This window comes from Pantherophis guttatus, chromosome 2, assembly GCF_059756535.1.
Source record: "Pantherophis guttatus breed Tessera chromosome 2, ASM5975653v1, whole genome shotgun sequence".
NCBI classification, from domain to species: domain Eukaryota; kingdom Metazoa; phylum Chordata; class Lepidosauria; order Squamata; family Colubridae; genus Pantherophis; species Pantherophis guttatus.
In genome coordinates this window covers 173,306,328-173,324,581 of record NC_142064.1, presented here as the reverse complement: position 1 = coordinate 173,324,581, position 18,254 = coordinate 173,306,328, and the positions used below count along the sequence as shown (strand labels likewise).

The following is an 18,254-nucleotide window of genomic DNA, read 5'->3' as shown; positions in this document are numbered from 1 at the left end:
AATAAAATTATTATTATTATTATTATTATTATTATTATTATTATTATTATTATTATTATTATTATTATTATTATTATTATTATTATTATATTGCTCTACCCCTTAATTTGTTGTCTAGATATGTCAGTAAACCTCTAATTTACCATTGGGAAGCAGTTAAGAGAATATTAAGATATTTGAAACACAGTTTAGATTTCTGTTTATTATTAGAACCAAACAATATTAAAGAGCCTATTCTCACTTGTTATACTGACGCTGACTGGGCAGGTGACACTAAGAGTAGGAAGAGTACTTCTGGCTATGTATTCTTCCTCAACAACTGCCCAGTCTACTGGTGTATTGGAAAACAGAATTTGGTAGCCACTTCAACTACTGAAGCAGAGTATATTTGTCTGTCAAAAGCAGCTAATAATCTCATCTGGTTCAATGATTTATTGACTAATGTTTGGAAGAGCCCGTCACAACCCATTATAATATATGAAGATAATAAAGCCGCAATAGAGATATCAAGAGCAGACGCTATTGGGCAAAGATCTAGACATATAGATATCAAATACAAACATGTAAGACAATTATCTGAAAATGGGTTCATCAAAGCTATTCATTGTGACACTACAGAACAAGTAGCTGATATATTGACTAAACCTTTACAATCTAAACAACATAAATATCTGACCTCAAAATTATGCGTTCAATATTATCCTAATTCAGAATGTAATTATTGTTGTGTGTCAAATCGGCATTTAGAGGGGGATTTGTCATGTGTAAATGCTTCATTCTTAAATGAAGGAAATATATATTCAGGAATGTCAAGAGTTAATTCATTCTCCTCTTTCTAATGTATTCCTATATAACCACTCCTCACTTCTAACCCCGCCTCCTTGGTATAGAAGATGATGCACACTCATTCCCCTTGCTTCTTTCTACAATCACTCTGTGAATAAAGAATGCCTTCTGTAAATAAACTATCTTCTGTTTGAATACAAGAAGTCTGAACTAATTATTGAGTCTGATCCTCGAATTACGGTAACAGGTACAGCTGAGTGAGAACACAATTTACATGTTATGCAACCAAAATAATACATTGGAGGGTTGCAAGTCACTACTGTAGTTAACTATTTTTGCTGACTGATTTTGAAGTGATGATAGAATCAGATGGCCAAAATGCACAAGAAAGTTACCAATAAAGGAGAATGTTTGTAGCTAAGGATGGATATGAGGTGCCCTTGGTGCTCTCTGAGCTTGTTTGTTTTCTTGCAGACATTTCATTATCCAAAAATTAGGTAACATCAGCAGTGCTCACTGATGATGCAGTGCACTGATGATTTTATCTAGCTTGGGTGATGAAACACCCAAGCTAGAAGTTGCCAGACAAAACAGACTGTATGAAAAAACTATTTACCTTTAAAATAACCATGGTTGTGGGCAATTATTTGAAACATTTTTAGAAACTGGTATGTTTGGGGCATGAATTACTATGGCGAATCAGTTCCTTTCAGTCATATATGTTTGGGGTTTTTATGTGTTATTTACTTCAGAACATGTTCGTGCTAGTTGAAGTCACCAGTGTTTCTCTTTCTAGTGAGATCTTGGCAGTGCTTGGTTTTCTTATATAACCTTTGCCAGCTGGCATCCTCCAGATGTGCTGTGTCTAGAACTCCTAGAATGCCATAGAGTGGCTGGGATTCGAATTACAGAAGTTACATAGTCACAAGTCTAGAGATTAAATCAGGGGAACATATATCTGATAGCGTCATTTGTCTCCATTCATAGGGTTAAAATGGAAGAAAATCAATTTCTGTTGTTTAGTCAGTAAAAGTTACATTAAACAGCTGAAAATTGTCAAAAGTCATTTGCTCTTTTTTTTTTTTAATGGATCAAAAAGACGTTGGGAAAGGTCTTTCATGGTGGAAACAGATATATGACAATCATCCATGACACACTTTCTGATATACATTCTCCATGCGCTGTGCTCTTGGGATCCAAGCAACTGTGCCTAAGGGATGGAGAAGTGAATAGTTCCTCAATAGTGCTGAGGAATTAGGAGAGTTGTTTATGATCTCAGGCTGAGTGACTTGCCAGCTAATTTCCTCAGCATCAGTGGAGGACAACTGTTCCATCTGCAATGCTGAAATAAGATGCAATTGCCAATTAAGTTAGTTTGGAATATCCAGAATCAAGTGTGGTGAGAAGACGTCATTGTTTTAACTTGGGCAGCAAAGTATCTTGGTTTAGTCCTGGTTGCCATCTGGTCACAGTCTGGCTGGAAACCACATTCTGTTATTCCACTGATAAAGAGATGACTATATTTGAAGGGCTTGTGTATCATAAAAGAGAAGAGGCTGAGAAAAATCAAATTATTTAAAAATTATTTGGTAATTGTGCAGATGAGACTTCAAGCTGAGGTATTCCTTGACGTAGTGGAGCAAAGTAACATTTCAGCCACTTTGACTTGCAACACCAATAGTAGCAGATGACCCTTAGCAACCCTTGGACAATGAAGGCCATGATGCTTAAAAATCCTGAGGGCATGGAACTGTAGAATTCGTTATTTCATTTGCATTGTCTTATAATTCTCATGATCTTTACCAATGATTATTGAATATATTCCATGTGTGTGTGTGCATTCTCAAAAAAGTACAAATTAAAGGATAAACATAAAAAAAGATTTGAAAAAAGCAAAAATTCTGAGAAAAAAAATTGAAGGTGCAAGAAAGAAACTGAAAGGAAAAGAAGGAAAAATAGACTGATTTCTAATTTTCTTTGGTATAGATATGAGTAAAAAAATATATCAAACTTTTATTCTAAGACTTACATTTCTATACCTTATTTCCATAGTCCAATTCTAATCATCAGATGCCAAAATCAACTTTTAATTTCTTTTAGTTTCTTATAAAAAGTCCCAAAGTTGTTTCCAAGTAGAAATAAAATTTGTCAAAGTATTTTCTTTCAGCAAAGCTATCAATTTTACTATCTCCACCAATTCTATCAGCTTCATCATCCATTTTTTCATTGTAGGTATTTATAAATCCTTCCCCTTTATATATATATACAAGTTTCACTGCTGGATATCATGTATAAGAACAAAGTTCCATAAGACGTTTCCATTTGTTTGTCCATTAAACCCAAAAGAAACACCTCTGGTTTCAGTTGTACGTTCATTTTTGAAATCCTCTGCATCAAAATAAATACTTGATCCCCAAAATTTTCTAGCTTTGTTACCTGCCCTCCAAAGATGGAAAAAAATGGCATCTAAATCCTTCCAATTACAATTTTTGTTGTTTTTAAGTTAAACTCTCCTTTGGAAAAAATCAGCAGGTCAGCATAAGTTAACAATTTTGGTTTAACTGTCATTTCCTGTCTAAAAATGGCTTCTCAGGGTGACAGTCATAAATTTTAGGAGACAATTTTGCTATATACCTAGACCAAATTTTCAATGTGGCATGTCAAATTATTTTTGAACTCTACATTCACCTTAACTTTGGCATCACCTTGGCATCCAAATCTTAAATCCTTTTCTTTCCAATTCCAGGAAACTCCTATTTCTTAAAGTTACTCGGTCTTTTATCTAAACTGAACAAGAAGCTGCAAAATACAATTTCAAATTTGGTAATCCTAACACATACACACACACACACACACACACACTCTTTCTTCAGCATTCTACATGAATTTGTATTTGATATTCCTTTTTCTGCCCTGCCAAAAAAATTTAGAAATATCTTCTTGCCATTACTTAAATGGTACATAAATCATCAGGATGGGCATTGTCTGGGATAGAAATAACGTTCTAGGTAAAACATTCCCTTTAATCATCAAAACTCTTCCCGAAAATGACACTTTTAATTTTCCCATGCCAGTAGATCTTTTCTAACTTCATTAGTTATTTTGAAACAACATACAATTCATATTAGTCAAGATAACTCTGAAATATTTAACCTTTTTCTCAATTTTAAAATCAGATTTTTTTTTAATCAGATTGTCTTGATTTTGTCTAGTTATACTTTTTACCAACCTATTCGTTTACCAATCCTAAAATCTGCTAATCTACTAAAATCTTTCAATTTTTTTTCCATCAAAAACTCAGTCCTTTTCAGGGGGTCTTCTGAAATCAAAACCAAATCACCTGCAAAACCTCTCATTGCTCAATGAATAGGTTCTGGATATGTGAGTATAGTTAGTCTTTGACTCACAATCACAATGGAGCCCAAAATTTTCATTGCTAAGCAAAGCATTTGTTATGTGAGTTTTGTCCCTTTTTACGACCTTTTGTGCTACAGTTGTTAAGTGAATCACTGAAGTTGTTAAATTAGTAACACGGTTGTTAAGTGAATCTGGCTTCCCCATTGACTGGTTGTCAGAAGGTCACAAAAGGGGAATCACATGAACCCAGGACACTGCAATTGTCATAAATATGAGTCAGCAGTCAAGCATCTGAATTTTGATCATGTGACCATGGGGATGTTACAACGGTTGTAAGTATGTGAAAAATGGTCATAAGTCGCTTTCTTCAGTGCTATTGTAACTTTGAATGGTCACTAAACGAACTGTTGTAAGTTGAGGACTACCTGTAAATCTTTAATGGCACATTTTAAAATACCTCTACAAAATTGTCAAAACTAAGTGTCCTGTGATTCTAATCTATACATCAATATTTGCACATACTGAGGCTTACAGTTTCACTTCTATAACCAGGAAAATATTTGGGATACATGACGGACATTGCTATATGATCATTGAGCAATTTCCCATTCCTTTTCAGAGGCTTGTCCTAGAGAGAAGTTATCTCTAGGACAAGATAGAGATCTTGTCTATCTTGTTAAGATAGATCAATTTAAATTTAAACTGAGCTAGCTGCTCCAATATATATATATATATATATATATCATAAACATATAGGTTTTTGGTTATTCGGGTTTTCTCCCACATAAAATTGGAAGTGTCTTGGCAAGACACTTCCAATTTTACGCGGGAGAAAACCCAAATAACCAAAGACCGACATACAAACACCCACGAAAACCTCAGAAAACAAACATAAACATATATATATATATATATATGTTTAGTCTCCCAATGGGCAGCAGGGTGCTTGCTGGCTGCCTGAAAAAAAGCCTAGAAACTAGTGGATTGTGATTTCACTGAACTAGGGCTGCATAAAAATCTTGATTTATGTAGGAAGAACCTGGCTAAAGAGAAATACATACATACACACATACATACACACATACATACACACACACACACACATACTGTACATACACATACAGATACACATACACACTGGTCTATTGCAATCCATGTGAAGGTGTTATGTAGGTTTACAGAAGCATGATTAGAATGTCACAGGGGGAATACTTGTAACAAATCTGAACTTTTTTGGGGGGTGTTCCTTTTTGCATTATGTAGTCTTACATTGGTTTTAGATTCATCCCTCTTTTGTTTTTAAAAGATATTGATGAGTGTAATGGAAGTTATTGTGATGCAACTGCCCACTGCTACAACTCTGAAGGAAATTATTCGTGTTACTGCCCGGAAGGATATTTCCAATATTCCAATGCTGTCCAGGAGGATAAAACAAAGATAAAATGCAAAGGTAAGGAGACGATGGAGAAAAGAAATTAAGGGCAGAAGCAGCCTTTTTAGAGAGAACAGCCCCACAATGACTCAGACCACACAGGAGCTTGTTGTCGGGCAACAAGCTAGAGACAGGGCTGGAACCACTTAGGTAAGTTCCCTTACATAAAAATGGTCCAAGAACTGAGTAGAAATAAGATTTATTGAAGGAACTTGGAAGCTATTATCAAAAGTATTTCAGCAATTGAAGTAAAACAAAAAGTAGCTTTTTTTAAATAAAGGCAAGGTTCAAATCTTCTTTGGCTTAGTTTTTCATCCGACCTTATCTAATAAAGTAGTTGGCCTCCTATTTTGTTAAATCTCTTCTTCTGTTTTGCAATGACCAGTTTTGTTCTTTCTTTGTTTTTTTTAACAGACAGTATGAGAAGTGACTTTCATGTTAACTTGTATTTCAAGATCATTATTGTCTTAAATTTCAAAAATTGCATACTTGTTGTGTTTGCTTTAAAATAGCATTACAATTTGGTTTGCATTTATTATAATAAAATTAAATTCACGCAAGAGAAAAATCATTTAACAAGATACCTTGATTGTCTCAATAAACGAAAGTCCTTTCCTTGCTCAGCTTGTTTTACTGGCTCCCTGCATATAAAAACAATTTGATTCTAGACCTGTTAAGAGTGATCGTTTTCTGTTCAGGCCACATCTAAGTAGGCTACCTGGGCGCATTATTTTCTTACAGCTTTCACTGATGGCTCATCTCTGCGGGAGTGACAAGTTTCCACTCCCCTGGAACTCTGGTTTGACAGCTTTATCTTCCAGCCTAAGTGATTGGCAACAATTAGCCCCCCTCTGCTCTTCAGTTCTGGCTCATTAAGGCTGTTCTGGGGTTAGGAGCATTGCTCGCCAGAACCCAGCAGTTCAGATGGGAAAATCTATGGGGCCAATATGATTTGGACGAACAGGCTTCATGCAGTTAGAATATCTTAAAATATATTCCAGCATAGTCCTGGTTAGATATGGATTACCAGATTTAGCAACTCAGCAAGTCGTCATCAGAGAAAAATCTTCTCAAATTGCGCAGTTCCCAGTCTCATGTTTAAAAATATTTTATGCTGCTCCTAGTATTCAGGCTTTTACATTTTTGGACCAAGAGCCAAAGGTAGGGTCACATTCAGAAAACAAAGCATGCACAAATGTGTCGCTGTACCACTCTAGAAAGCTAAATAATGGTGCCTTTTCTATCCTTTCCAACCTTGGGCCTTCTCTACACAGAACAACCATCTTCTTATTCCTTTTTCGAGGAAAGAGATAGAGGTAAAGTGATCTGGTCAATACAAAGTATAACTTCACATGCTTAGGAAAAGAAGTAAAATGAAGAGATTTTTAGAAATGAAAAACAATATTTTTCCATAAATCGTTTGTTCTGTCCTCAGAATTCAACTTTCCCATGCCTTCATGGAACGACTGTTCAGATGAACAGGTGAGTCCTAAATGCTTAGACTTGAAGTCAGGATTAAATTTACGGTATGCATAGGATAATCCTAAATTTCCTTTGGGGTGGGATGACAGTAAGATATTGTGTAAGTGCTGCTCCACTGACAAAGAGGAGGTTGTCATTGTACCCTGGAGGCTCTCAATATTATGAGAATATCCCTGCTCCACCTGTGGAGTTCCTGCTTGTGGAGGGAGGCACATAAATGCAGCATGATTAATAAGATTAACAGTAACAGAGTTGGAAGGGACCTTGGAGGTCATCTAGTCCATCCCCTGCTCATGCAGGAGACCTGTACTAGGGATTTGAACCTCTGAACTGCCGACCTTTCTGATCGACAAGCTCAGTGTCTTAGCCACTGAGCCACCTAGTCAGGGCTGCATATGTAGACTTGCAGGCCACATACTGTATCCCTTTCATTCCCTTTGGCCTGACACACTCATTAGCTGGATCTAAAAGGCATTCTCACTGGAGATGGCTTGAATTCCTTCTCATTGTAATTCATGTGAAGAGGCACAGCAGAAAAGAGGCATCTGTTTCACCTCTCTTTGGCCCCAGTGGGCCACCACATCTCTGGATGTAATGGTATTTCCACCATGGATCTCTAGACTTAGTTTGCTTTCTAACTTGGCAAACCATTGCCTCCTGAGCAACAGTCTAATGGCTTTTGAAATAAACAGCAACAATACCTAACATTACAATACAATTTAATGACATAATTTGCCTCAGTTAAGCAAATTGTGAAAAGTTGCACGTAGGTAGTTATCTCATTGAACTGCCTCAACCTAGTAATTACTAAGAGTTTGCCTGTGTTTTACCTTGTAATCTTAAGGATCAGAAGATTTTGGTTTTTTTAAGTAAACACAATAGGATTTTTCAGGATACAGAATTAAATGGCATACAGTATATGGTTTCTACATTTATGTTGTGCAGGGATAAAATATATTAGATCTCTGCAGGATTGGACTCAAGAATGTGATATTGGGAAAAGATGCTGTTGTTTTAAGGCATCATACTATAGTCATGTTCCCATGTTCTCTCAAGATTATTTGGAGCTTGAATCCAAACCGCTGAGAGCCTTACGTATACCTATTGCTGATTTATTTGTTCACTAAGAGAGACAAGGGCAGATAATAGCACTTGTGAAAATTATTCTCCTGGAATTTTATTCTTGAAATGTATTTATTGGTTAATAGGGCTTTCTATCCAGTGTACTCCTGTGTGCGTGTGCGTGCGTGCACACACACACACCTATACATACCCTGTTTCCCCGAAAATAAGACCTCCCCCCAAAATAAGACCTCCCTGAAAATATTTAAGCGCATGTGCAGCCGGTCCCCACCATTTCCTCCAGTTAGGGTTAGGGAAACAGAACTGGAAATCAGGTAAGATGGCAAGAAAATAAGGCCGCACGTTTATTTGGGGGTTCAAAAAAATATAAGACGGGGTCTTATTTTCAGGGAAACACGGTACATATATATTTTTTCGGGGAGGGCTTATTTTCAGGGGGGGCTTATTTTAGTGCATGCACTCAAAAACCCGATTGGCTTATTATCAGGGGATGTCTTATTTTAGGGGAAACAGGGTGTGTACACACACACACACACACACACACACACATATGCAGTGAATTAAAGGCTCTTCTTTGATTTCATATTTCTTCATCATGGTTCTCCCCCTCTTCCTTGTCCCCTAATGGTGTTTGCCGGGTGTTGCTTTGCAGAGTTTCCTTTGCAACATTACTACTCAGCTGGGAAACCTCTTCGGTTCACTGCCAAATGTGAGCAGCCAAATGGATTCAAAGAAGCATTTGAGGGTATGTTTTCAGTTTGGTTCTTGGCTTACAGGAAAAGGCAACTTGGGAAAATATTTAAGAAGACAAGCTGACAGGAGATGCCTTGAAGGCAGCTCCCTGCCCTGCTTACCCTGCATCCATCACGTATTAAGACCTAAAGCAGTTCATATCTTTGGCATTTTTCACATTGCACATGATTGCACAACGTCCCAATCTAAAAGGGTAGCCAGTTATCACACGCTAGTCAAATAACAATGGTTCTTTTATGAACATGTGTGTGTATTTCTTTCCACTCTCCAATAAATCCAGGCATATCTGGCAATCCAGATACGATGTAAAAGAAGCAGCAATCGGGTTCACATCTTTTATGCACTCTGCAAGCCTTTAATTTCTCCCAATGCCGAGAGACTTCTGCTTCCTACTGGTCCATTGCTGCAGAGCCTGCCTTAGCCTTCTTCATTTGCATCCCTGCCTCCCAACCTCTCTTCTCTCTGAAGGCTCCCTGAGCCATCCATCCCTTCCCCATCACTTAACACAAACAAGGATTGCTCAATGCTGGCAGGTCAGCTTAGTTTAGAGGCTGTTTAAGACTAAACCCAGCTGTGAGCTTCATGTGGAAGATGGACAGGGAGTGGGAGCGACAGAGAAAGAAAAGTATAGATGGGGTGGTAGACAAAACTTTTATTCTGGAACTACGAAAGCTCCATGCAAATCTAGTGGTAAGTAAGAAGTTAGCAAATAGGTAACTTCTTACTTACCATGTCACCAGCAATTAACTCTGAGAAAGATATTGTAATATCTTGAAAGATATTGTAATATATTGTAATAATGTAAAATAACACTCTTACATGAATTTCTTTAAAAAGTAAACAACAACTAAAACTATGTTTATTCCAGTCACATGTACTATTTTATATGACTTCTAAAAAGTAAGGGAAAAATATTTGAGTTGGAGTAAAAATAACAGGCATAAAACAATTCAAGTGAGTATCCGCAGTATATAGAAACATGTACTATATAACAGTATTATCATCTTTTTTATTGACAGACTCTTGGCTGGGCTGTGTTTATAGATCCTTTACTTGTGAATTTCTAAATAGATCCCAGTCAGCTCATTTACGAGGAAGGAAACAGTTTTCTTATCACCAAAATGCCTGTTTCGTAAAGAATGCAGGGGGATGAAGCTCACTGTGCTGTTCTTATGGTGATTATTTATGTAGTGCAAGAGGACAAATCAGTATCCTCAGTCACATGATCAAAATTTGGGCACTTGACAAATGGCATGTACGGATGACAATTGCACTGTTCTGGGGTCATGTGATCACCATTTTTAACCTTCCTAGCCATTTTCTGGCAACTATAAACTGATATATTTAATTTGTCTCAAATAATAAAGGTGGATACAATACATATACATATACATATATATACATATACATATATATATATGTAAGTTTTCACAGGTATATATGTGTGTACAGTTAATATTTCGGGTTTCTTCCCGTGTAATTGTGAACATATCCCTAAAAGGGTAGAAGCGACGTTTCGACAGAATCTCATCTGCCATCATCAGGCTTATATGAAGGGAAAGACCCTTCACATAAGCCTGATGATGGCAGATGAGATTCTGTCGAAACGTCGCTTCTACCCTTTTAGGGATATGTTCACAATTACACGGGAAGAAACCCGAAATATTAACTGTACACACATATATATATATATATATCAAAAGTAAAATAAATCAATGGACTTCCTCTTGAGCAGTTGTGCTTTGAATAAGGAATTCATGTGCAGACTATCTCCCATCACTCAATATCAATTAATCCAGAGTTGTTTTCTAAGAAATTTGGAAAAGCTGAATAATTTTACTGTAAAAAATGGGGAGATTATAGTCGATTTGGAGGACACATCAATCTTGTTTCAGTTTTTTTGTTGTTGTTGTTTCTTTTCTTTTTTCTTTGGCTATGTCATTCAAGTACTTTCTAGGTGTGTAGGATGAGGAAAGCTGATGATGTAACACATTAGCTCATACTCTCATCCGGGAATCATCAACCACATGGGGTCAAAATGTGGCATTTTGAACATGTGCCGTAGGCTCCAATTGAGGCATTGGCCACTCATAGTCCCTACAGACCAGGAAAGACTCTTTTTCCATCTCAGCATTTGTTCTTTGGGGGAGTAGAAGGGCACCCCTCCAATAAAGCACTTTTGTACTTTTGTCTGAAAAATGTACATTCTAGGTAGGACCCAGAGGCATTCATGCACACAAATACAATGCTCGATACCAGTGCTCTGCTTTATAGCATCCTAGGTTTTAATTAAAAGAATATTTTTTTAAAATTTGATTTATATGCTGCCCTTCTCCGGAGACTCAGGGCGGCTTACAATGCATTAAGCAATAGCCTTCATACTTTTGTATATTTATACAAAATCAGTTCATTGCCCCCATAATCTGGGTCCTCAATTTACCTACCTTAGAAAGGATGGAAAGCTGAGTCAACCTTGAGCCTGGTGAGATTTGAACTTGCAGTAATTGCAGGCAGCAAATGTAAGTGGATGTTAATAACAGTGCTTTAGTCTGCTGAGCCACCATTTTAATGCGATAACAATGGAGACATCACCAGGCATATTCGGTTGTCTGCTGGTAAAGAGGCAGATTATTTCTTAGATTTTACATGCTCAAAAATCCCACTGAAATTATCCATTCCTGTGCCTATCTATGCATGGTGGATTTAACAATGAGCCAGAGTGTGTCTCTGAAGGCCAGTTTTTTCCCATAAACACAAATTTCATCATGCTTTAGGAAACACTGGACACACTGGATAATCTGTTGAACTTGATGGAGGCTGAGAATAAGGAGCAGAGTCACCAGGTGGCCTCTAAGGTAATGCAAGTGATGGAGACCTGGCTCAGGATGTTTGCATTTGCTCTACCCAATGGAACCACCACTATCAAGTCCAAAGCAGGCACAGGTTAGTATACAGAGTTGGGGTGATTTGAGATTTCTCTCGTGGCCGACCTTGCCCAGGTATTCTTTCCTTCCTCCATTGCAATGACACCTACTTTGTGTGTTAGCTACCCCTAATGACCTTCCACCTTCCAGATGAATTAGACTGTGGCTGATTGGGAATATTGGGAGTTATTCTACAGCAGGGGTGGGGAACCATGGCCCTTTTATGACTTGTGGACCTCAACTCCCAGAATTTCTGAGGCAGCTGGCTCAGAAATTCTGGGAGTTGAAGTCCACAAGTCATAAAATGACCATGGTCCCCCACCCCTGTCCTACAGCATATTTAAGGAGGATATGGAGGATAATTTTGAAATATGAAATCAGCTCTCCTTCCCCAGTTTCCCCTCCCTTGCTGGGTAAATCTGTTGCTTGAATAATTGGAATATTTGGAGGAAAGTGATGTTTACTTCAGAGACCCTGCCGCTTGCCCTTTTCTGTTCCCTGCTAACCTTGTCAATTTCCTTCCCTTTCGTAATAGAGCTGGCAATGGAAATCAGAACAGCAGACAACACAAGCCAAGATCTGGCGCAACTGTGGCTGAACGAAACACAGTTGGAAGTAAGCTGGGAAGCAGCAAGCAAGACGGAAGAAGGTAAAAAGCTGCATCATCATAACAAAGTATGTGGGTGATGCTGTGAATATGAACAGAATATGCCTGGAAAAGCCTGGAAAAGCTGAAGGGAAGGCAGCAGAAGGGAAAAGCTCTTCTTGGGGGTCAAAGCTTCTGGGCCACACTTTGGGCATGGGAGAGAGGTTCTCTTCTCTTTGGAGAGCCACATTGTCTTGGGAGTAATTAGCTAAGAAACATATGTCAGTGGAGGGTGGAACTTGCTCTCTTTCACCAACTGTTGCAGAAGAGTTCTTGCCAGATATATAAGTCACTGAAGAGGGTTTCCTTTCTTACTGTCTCAGGCCTTCCTTCTACTTGCCTTCTTTTTCATTTTCATTTTATTTGATTTATATACAGCCCTACTCCCGAAGGACTCAGGGCGGTGAACAGACACAAGATAAAACACATAGAATACAAAAATTTAAGAGCAGAAGTAAAATCTAATTAAATTAATTTAGCCCAAGACAAATTTAAAACCCCAGGTTAAGAACAAATTAAAATTTACATTAAAATTTACATTAAAAAGAGAATAGGAGACCAGCCTGGTGAAATAAAAAGGTCTTGAGAGCGCAGCGGAAAGTGCATAGATCCAGGATCCTCCGTATCTCCGGGGGGGAGCTCGTTCCAGATAGTAGGTGCCTCCACAGAGAAGGCTCTCCCCCTGGGGGCTGCCAGCCGACATTGTTTGGCCGACGGCAAGTCCCTCTCTGTGAGAGCGTACCAGCCGGTGGGAGGCCATTTGCAGCAGCAGGCGGTCCGGTAAATAACCAGGCCCTAAGCCATGGAGCGCTCTAAAGGTGGTAACCAAAACCTTGAAGCGCACCTGGAAGACCACCGGGAGCCAGTGCAGCTCGCGCAGGAGAGGTGTTACATGGGAGCACCACGTCGCTCCCATAACCACCCGCACGGCCGCACTCTGCGCCAGTTGGAGCCTCCGGGTGCTCCTCAAGGGGAGCCCCAGGTAGTCCAGGCGAGAAGTGACGAGGACATGAGTGACCGTGTTTAAGGACCATGTTTTTCTTTATAGACCAGTGAATCTGTCCCTCTTCTGCTCCACCAAGCATCACTTAGGCAGACAAATAGGTTTATTTGAGCCATAGGTTGCCTCACCAAGGGAATGGGCAGAGAAATAGAATTAAAGAAGCAGCGTGGGCCAGGAGAGGGGAAAATGTGGTAGTATTTCCTTCGCAGCCCTTCTGAACTTTTATTAAGAGAAATGAAGTACTGGAAAACAACTGATTGTGAAGACATGTTAATGTTTTATTTAAAAAATAATAAGAAAGGTTGTTAGTTTTTTTTCTTACTTTATTAGATGAGAGGGTTGCTCAAAGGAGTTTAATTAGGAAAATATTCAGGACACAATGTTGGATTTAATGTATGAAATTCCTTACCACTATTAGTGAAGACCTTGTGTAGTTTTTAAAAATTATTTGACAGAATGAAGAATAGAGCATTCAATTTCTGAAGTATTTCTAAATAATGTTTTGGGTTAGAGAATTTAAGGGAAAGATTGTCTCTGCGTGTTTTTCCCAGAATCATCTGTGTATTCATTTTTATCAATAGAATACTAAATTGGATGGGCTTTCAGTCTGATGAAAGACAATTCTTATATTTTGAAGAAATGACAGGCAGTTTTTTGTGTTGATAAGTTTCTTAAAACTAAATGATACATGACCACAATAAATTTTTAATATACATTTTTATTGAAATGGGGAAAATATATACACAGAAGGAAAAGGCACAAAAGAGGCAAAGGAATAGAGTCAGGTGAATAAACAAGGAATATATTGTTTAATATTGTTTTTATTATATAAATTATAATTTGTTATTATTCCAATAAGCAATTGAATATGCTATATTCTTTAAATTCCTAAAAATGATAGTTAAATTCTATATAGAATACAAATATCTGGAGCACTAGAATAAATTATTAACACCAAAAAAATGGTTACCTGGGAATTGTACAATGAGACTATGGAGAGAGGAGTATTAACATATTTTATATGAATCTCTTTCCAAGATTATCCAAGAGAAAATTCCCTGCTGTGCTAGTTCTCTTCTTGCAAAGATTATTTTCCTACATAGACCTGAATTTGCACATACTATTTCTCTCCATTGCTAGTTTAAAGAGAGAGAATCCACTCACTCCATTCTCCTGCTTATGTAGATCAGCATTGGATTGTCTCATCCCAGTAACTTCTGCATCCTCACATTTGAATTGCTCTTCCCGTTTCAGGCCCCAGTGTTGTTGGCCTCCTCTCTTACCAGAATCTAGGGTGCATCCTGACGAATGCAGATATTGAAGGAAGTGACTGGGAACAAATAGGAAAATCCAAACAATTGATGGAAGAGCCCGGCAAGCCCAACTATAAAGTGTTGTCCAAGGTGGCCTCAGCTTTTGTAGGCCATAATGAGACTGCTGCCCTGAGCAGTAACATCACAGTCACCTTTAACCATCCAAAACCAGTGAGTATCCATGTCTTCTTTGTCTTCTCTCGGTCTACAGAATGGCAATAATATATCCTTCCATTACTCTCATAATAGCCAATTACCCAAGGAAAACGACCTTTCCTGAAGAGAAGGTTCTGTATAATGTACTTGTCTTCTACTTAGCCAGACACAAAGCTAGATCAGATTTTGACACTGGTTCACATGAAAGATCAGGAAGCCCAACTTGTCTACTTTCCTTGCTTTCTGCTTGCGTAGAGGCATGTGGGAAAGATCTTGGTAGACATGTGAAGAGATGCTGCCTTTGGCATGATCAGATAAGGGGGGAAATAAATCCCCAACTTACAAACCCAACTTAGGCCAGGCTTTCAGTCACTAAGAGATGCAGTCATTAAGTGAGTCGTCTCGTGGCACACCCAATTTTATGGCCGTTTTTACCGTGGTCATTAAGCAAATCATGAGGTTGTTAAGTGAAACATATAGTCATTAAGCAAATACAGCTTCCTCAATTGACTTCGCTTGTCAGAAGCTGGTTGGGAAGGTTGCCAATCAAGATCCCAAACACTGTAGCAATAGCAATAGCACTTTGACTTATATACTGCTTATTAGGAAATGGCTATTGTCTAACTAGTTGGTCAGGCAATATATAACTATCAATACATGTTTGTCAAAAGGTATTGTATTGCTTTAAGACTGTATTGCATCATCCTGTATCCTGATTGGCTAAGCTCTGTAGCCAATGTACTTAAGGGGAAGCCTGAATCATGGCTTGTGGACACTACACCATTTTATCTGCTTATTTGCTGTTACTCTCTACCTGTTCTCTCTGCATGATCACTGTTTGATCATTGCTACTTGTTGTTTTCTACTATTTATTGAATGTTTTAATATTGAACTTGTTCCTGTTTGAAACTCAAGAAGAACTGTTTTATTGTGTAATGACAACAACTGGTAAGAAGACTTTGTACTTGGAATATCCCTGAATTGATATTTTAACTATCGCCTTATCTGTGTATGACTTGGATTGTTATTGGGCTTTGCTTTACTTTTTTTCTAAAAAGTAAAAGACTACCACAACTCAGTGTATCAGTATATTAACTGTGGTTATTCACTCTCAGCCGCTTTCATGTGCATACTCAAGGGGTACTCTGCTCAATAACCCATAACATCGGTTATGAACCAAGAATATCCTTAACACTGCTTGACAGTGCTTTACAGCCCACTCTAAGCAGTTTACAGAGTCAGCATAAATGCAAGCCAAGCACCTGAACTGCAATCATGTGAGCATTGGAGTTGGTGCAACAGTCATAACTTTGAGCAGAGGGTGTAAGTCACTTTTTCCAAGGCTGTTGTATCTTTGAATCATTTTTTTAAATAAGTTGTCATTAAGTCAAGCGAGCGTACTTGTAGCGAGTGGAGCAGGAGGCTCCAAAAAAAATACCCTTCCTAATATCTCAGGTTGCAAAGAAATCCGCAGGAGATTTTTACTTATATAGACTTGCAAGATTCTGTTAAATACAGCCTTACAGTAAAGTAGGATTAGCTCATCTGATCATGTTTCCCATCTGGTCTCTCTGGAAAGGCCGACAATATATGCAGATTTCAAATGTGTGTATTTGACAATGTTGGCTCATTTCATCCTGTCCCCATATTCCTATATTTTCATTCTAGGAATTAAAGCCTGACTTGAAGGTGATTTGTGCTTTCTGGAAGCCCACCAACAGAGGCGGACATTGGTCTCAAGAAGGCTGTGTACGTCTGAACTCCAGTACTGCCAACAGGACATATTGCCGCTGCAAACACATGACCAGCTTTGCAGTCCTCATGGCCTTCTATGATATAGAGGCAAGTCCCAAGAAGAAAGTAGACCAGTTAGGGATGGGTTTAAGACAGGGAAGAGAGGTAAAAGAAATGGGTGTAGGATTGATTTGTTACTCATAATTGGAGTTCCTTGTATAACAGAGAAGAAATATGCATTTCTAATACAAGTATTAATACTCAGTGGTGGGTTCCTGCTGGTTTAACAACCGGTTCGGTGATTGTGAGCTTTGCACGCGTGCTGGTGCTTTGTGCATGCTGGCACTTTGCATGTGCATGCGTCTGACGCACAGTTTTACGAAAACTTACCTTCCGCGTTACTGCTGGAGAATAACACAGCTGAAGTGCGGCAATCCACTCTGCCACACGAATCAGTTGAGAAGATATAAGTGCAGGGGCAGGTGGGTGGGACCACCAGATCATCAGAGTGAACCGGTTTGCTCCCAGCTGATCGTCAGAGCTACCGGTTCACCCGAATTGGTCCAAATCAATATAATCCCACCCCTGTTAATATTCGTATCTTTTATCTATGAAATTGCACCATCTCTTTTAAGATGCTGTGTTAGACATGGAAAAATTATATATTAGGTATCCAAGTTGTTTGAACTAATTATAAAATTGCTGATTAAAAACTAACAAGAGAGGAAGGCAACTTAAGGCAATGGCAGAAGGTTTTGTTTAACAGAAGAGAGCAGGCGTCTCAGGCTATTCAGTTTCTGTGGCGTCCACTTCACTATGGCCTACTTACCATCCTGGTTTTTATATTGTGAACCATTCAGAGTCAACCTGGAGTTGGGTGGCATCAAAGTCGCAATAAATAAATTTTTGCACTTCCACCCATTGCTCCACTCTCACCATCATCTTGTCTCTCCTTGGCTGACCAGTTTGCTCACTCATTTGGAGCACCTCCACTAGAAGAACATCCAAACACCCGAGGCTCAGACAAAATATGTCCTGAGATGAGGTCGAAGCAAGCCCGAGATGACAAGAAAAAGGAGACTTTTTTTTTTGCAGATGGCCAACTCAGTTGGTTGGCTGATGAAAGACTGGCCTGTTCTCCCTTCAGCGGAATATTGGGGAAATGGTGCCTGCAGGTCCTTCACTGCCCAGGGAACTACAAAAATAGTAGCAAGATCATGGGAGTAATGAAGATGATGGCCTCCTAAAGTAAAAGCATTGAGACAAAATTAGAACCGAGATCTTGATCAGATTATTGGAATTAACTGCTTTAAGGAGAATTAGGTTCCTGGTATTTAAGGAGGCATGAAGGAGGCTGTCCAGAAAGCAAAAAAAAAAAAAAAACACTTCAGCCAGAGATCTGGGCTGGTCAACTACTTTTCAGTCTGATTTTTGAGCCCTTCTTCTTATTGTCTTCTCCTGAAGCATTAAAGAATTGTCACTAGATATTGGTAATTTAAGTTTAAGTCGTTAGCTTCTGTGAGGTTCTTTCAAGTAGAGTTGACAAGACCTGACTTCTACTGCATTGCCTTAATTAATTAATTGC

The 18,254-nt window shown here is 38.5% G+C and overlaps 1 protein-coding gene across 2 annotated transcripts in view; it reads left to right on the top strand.

Annotated features, from left to right (window-relative positions):
* The window catches only part of ADGRE5 (adhesion G protein-coupled receptor E5), a 61,802-nt gene that overhangs the window by 37,351 nt on the left and 6,197 nt on the right, over positions 1-18,254 (top strand). For both annotated transcript variants that reach the window (XM_034407312.3, XM_034407306.2), the window contains 7 exons: positions 5,450-5,593; positions 7,011-7,057; positions 8,793-8,885; positions 11,668-11,836; positions 12,353-12,466; positions 14,721-14,950; positions 16,604-16,777. In XM_034407312.3, coding sequence (XP_034263203.2) covers positions 5,450-5,593; positions 7,011-7,057; positions 8,793-8,885; positions 11,668-11,836; positions 12,353-12,466; positions 14,721-14,950; positions 16,604-16,777 — 971 coding nt within the window. The remainder of the gene's footprint in view (positions 1-5,449; positions 5,594-7,010; positions 7,058-8,792; positions 8,886-11,667; positions 11,837-12,352; positions 12,467-14,720; positions 14,951-16,603; positions 16,778-18,254) is intronic.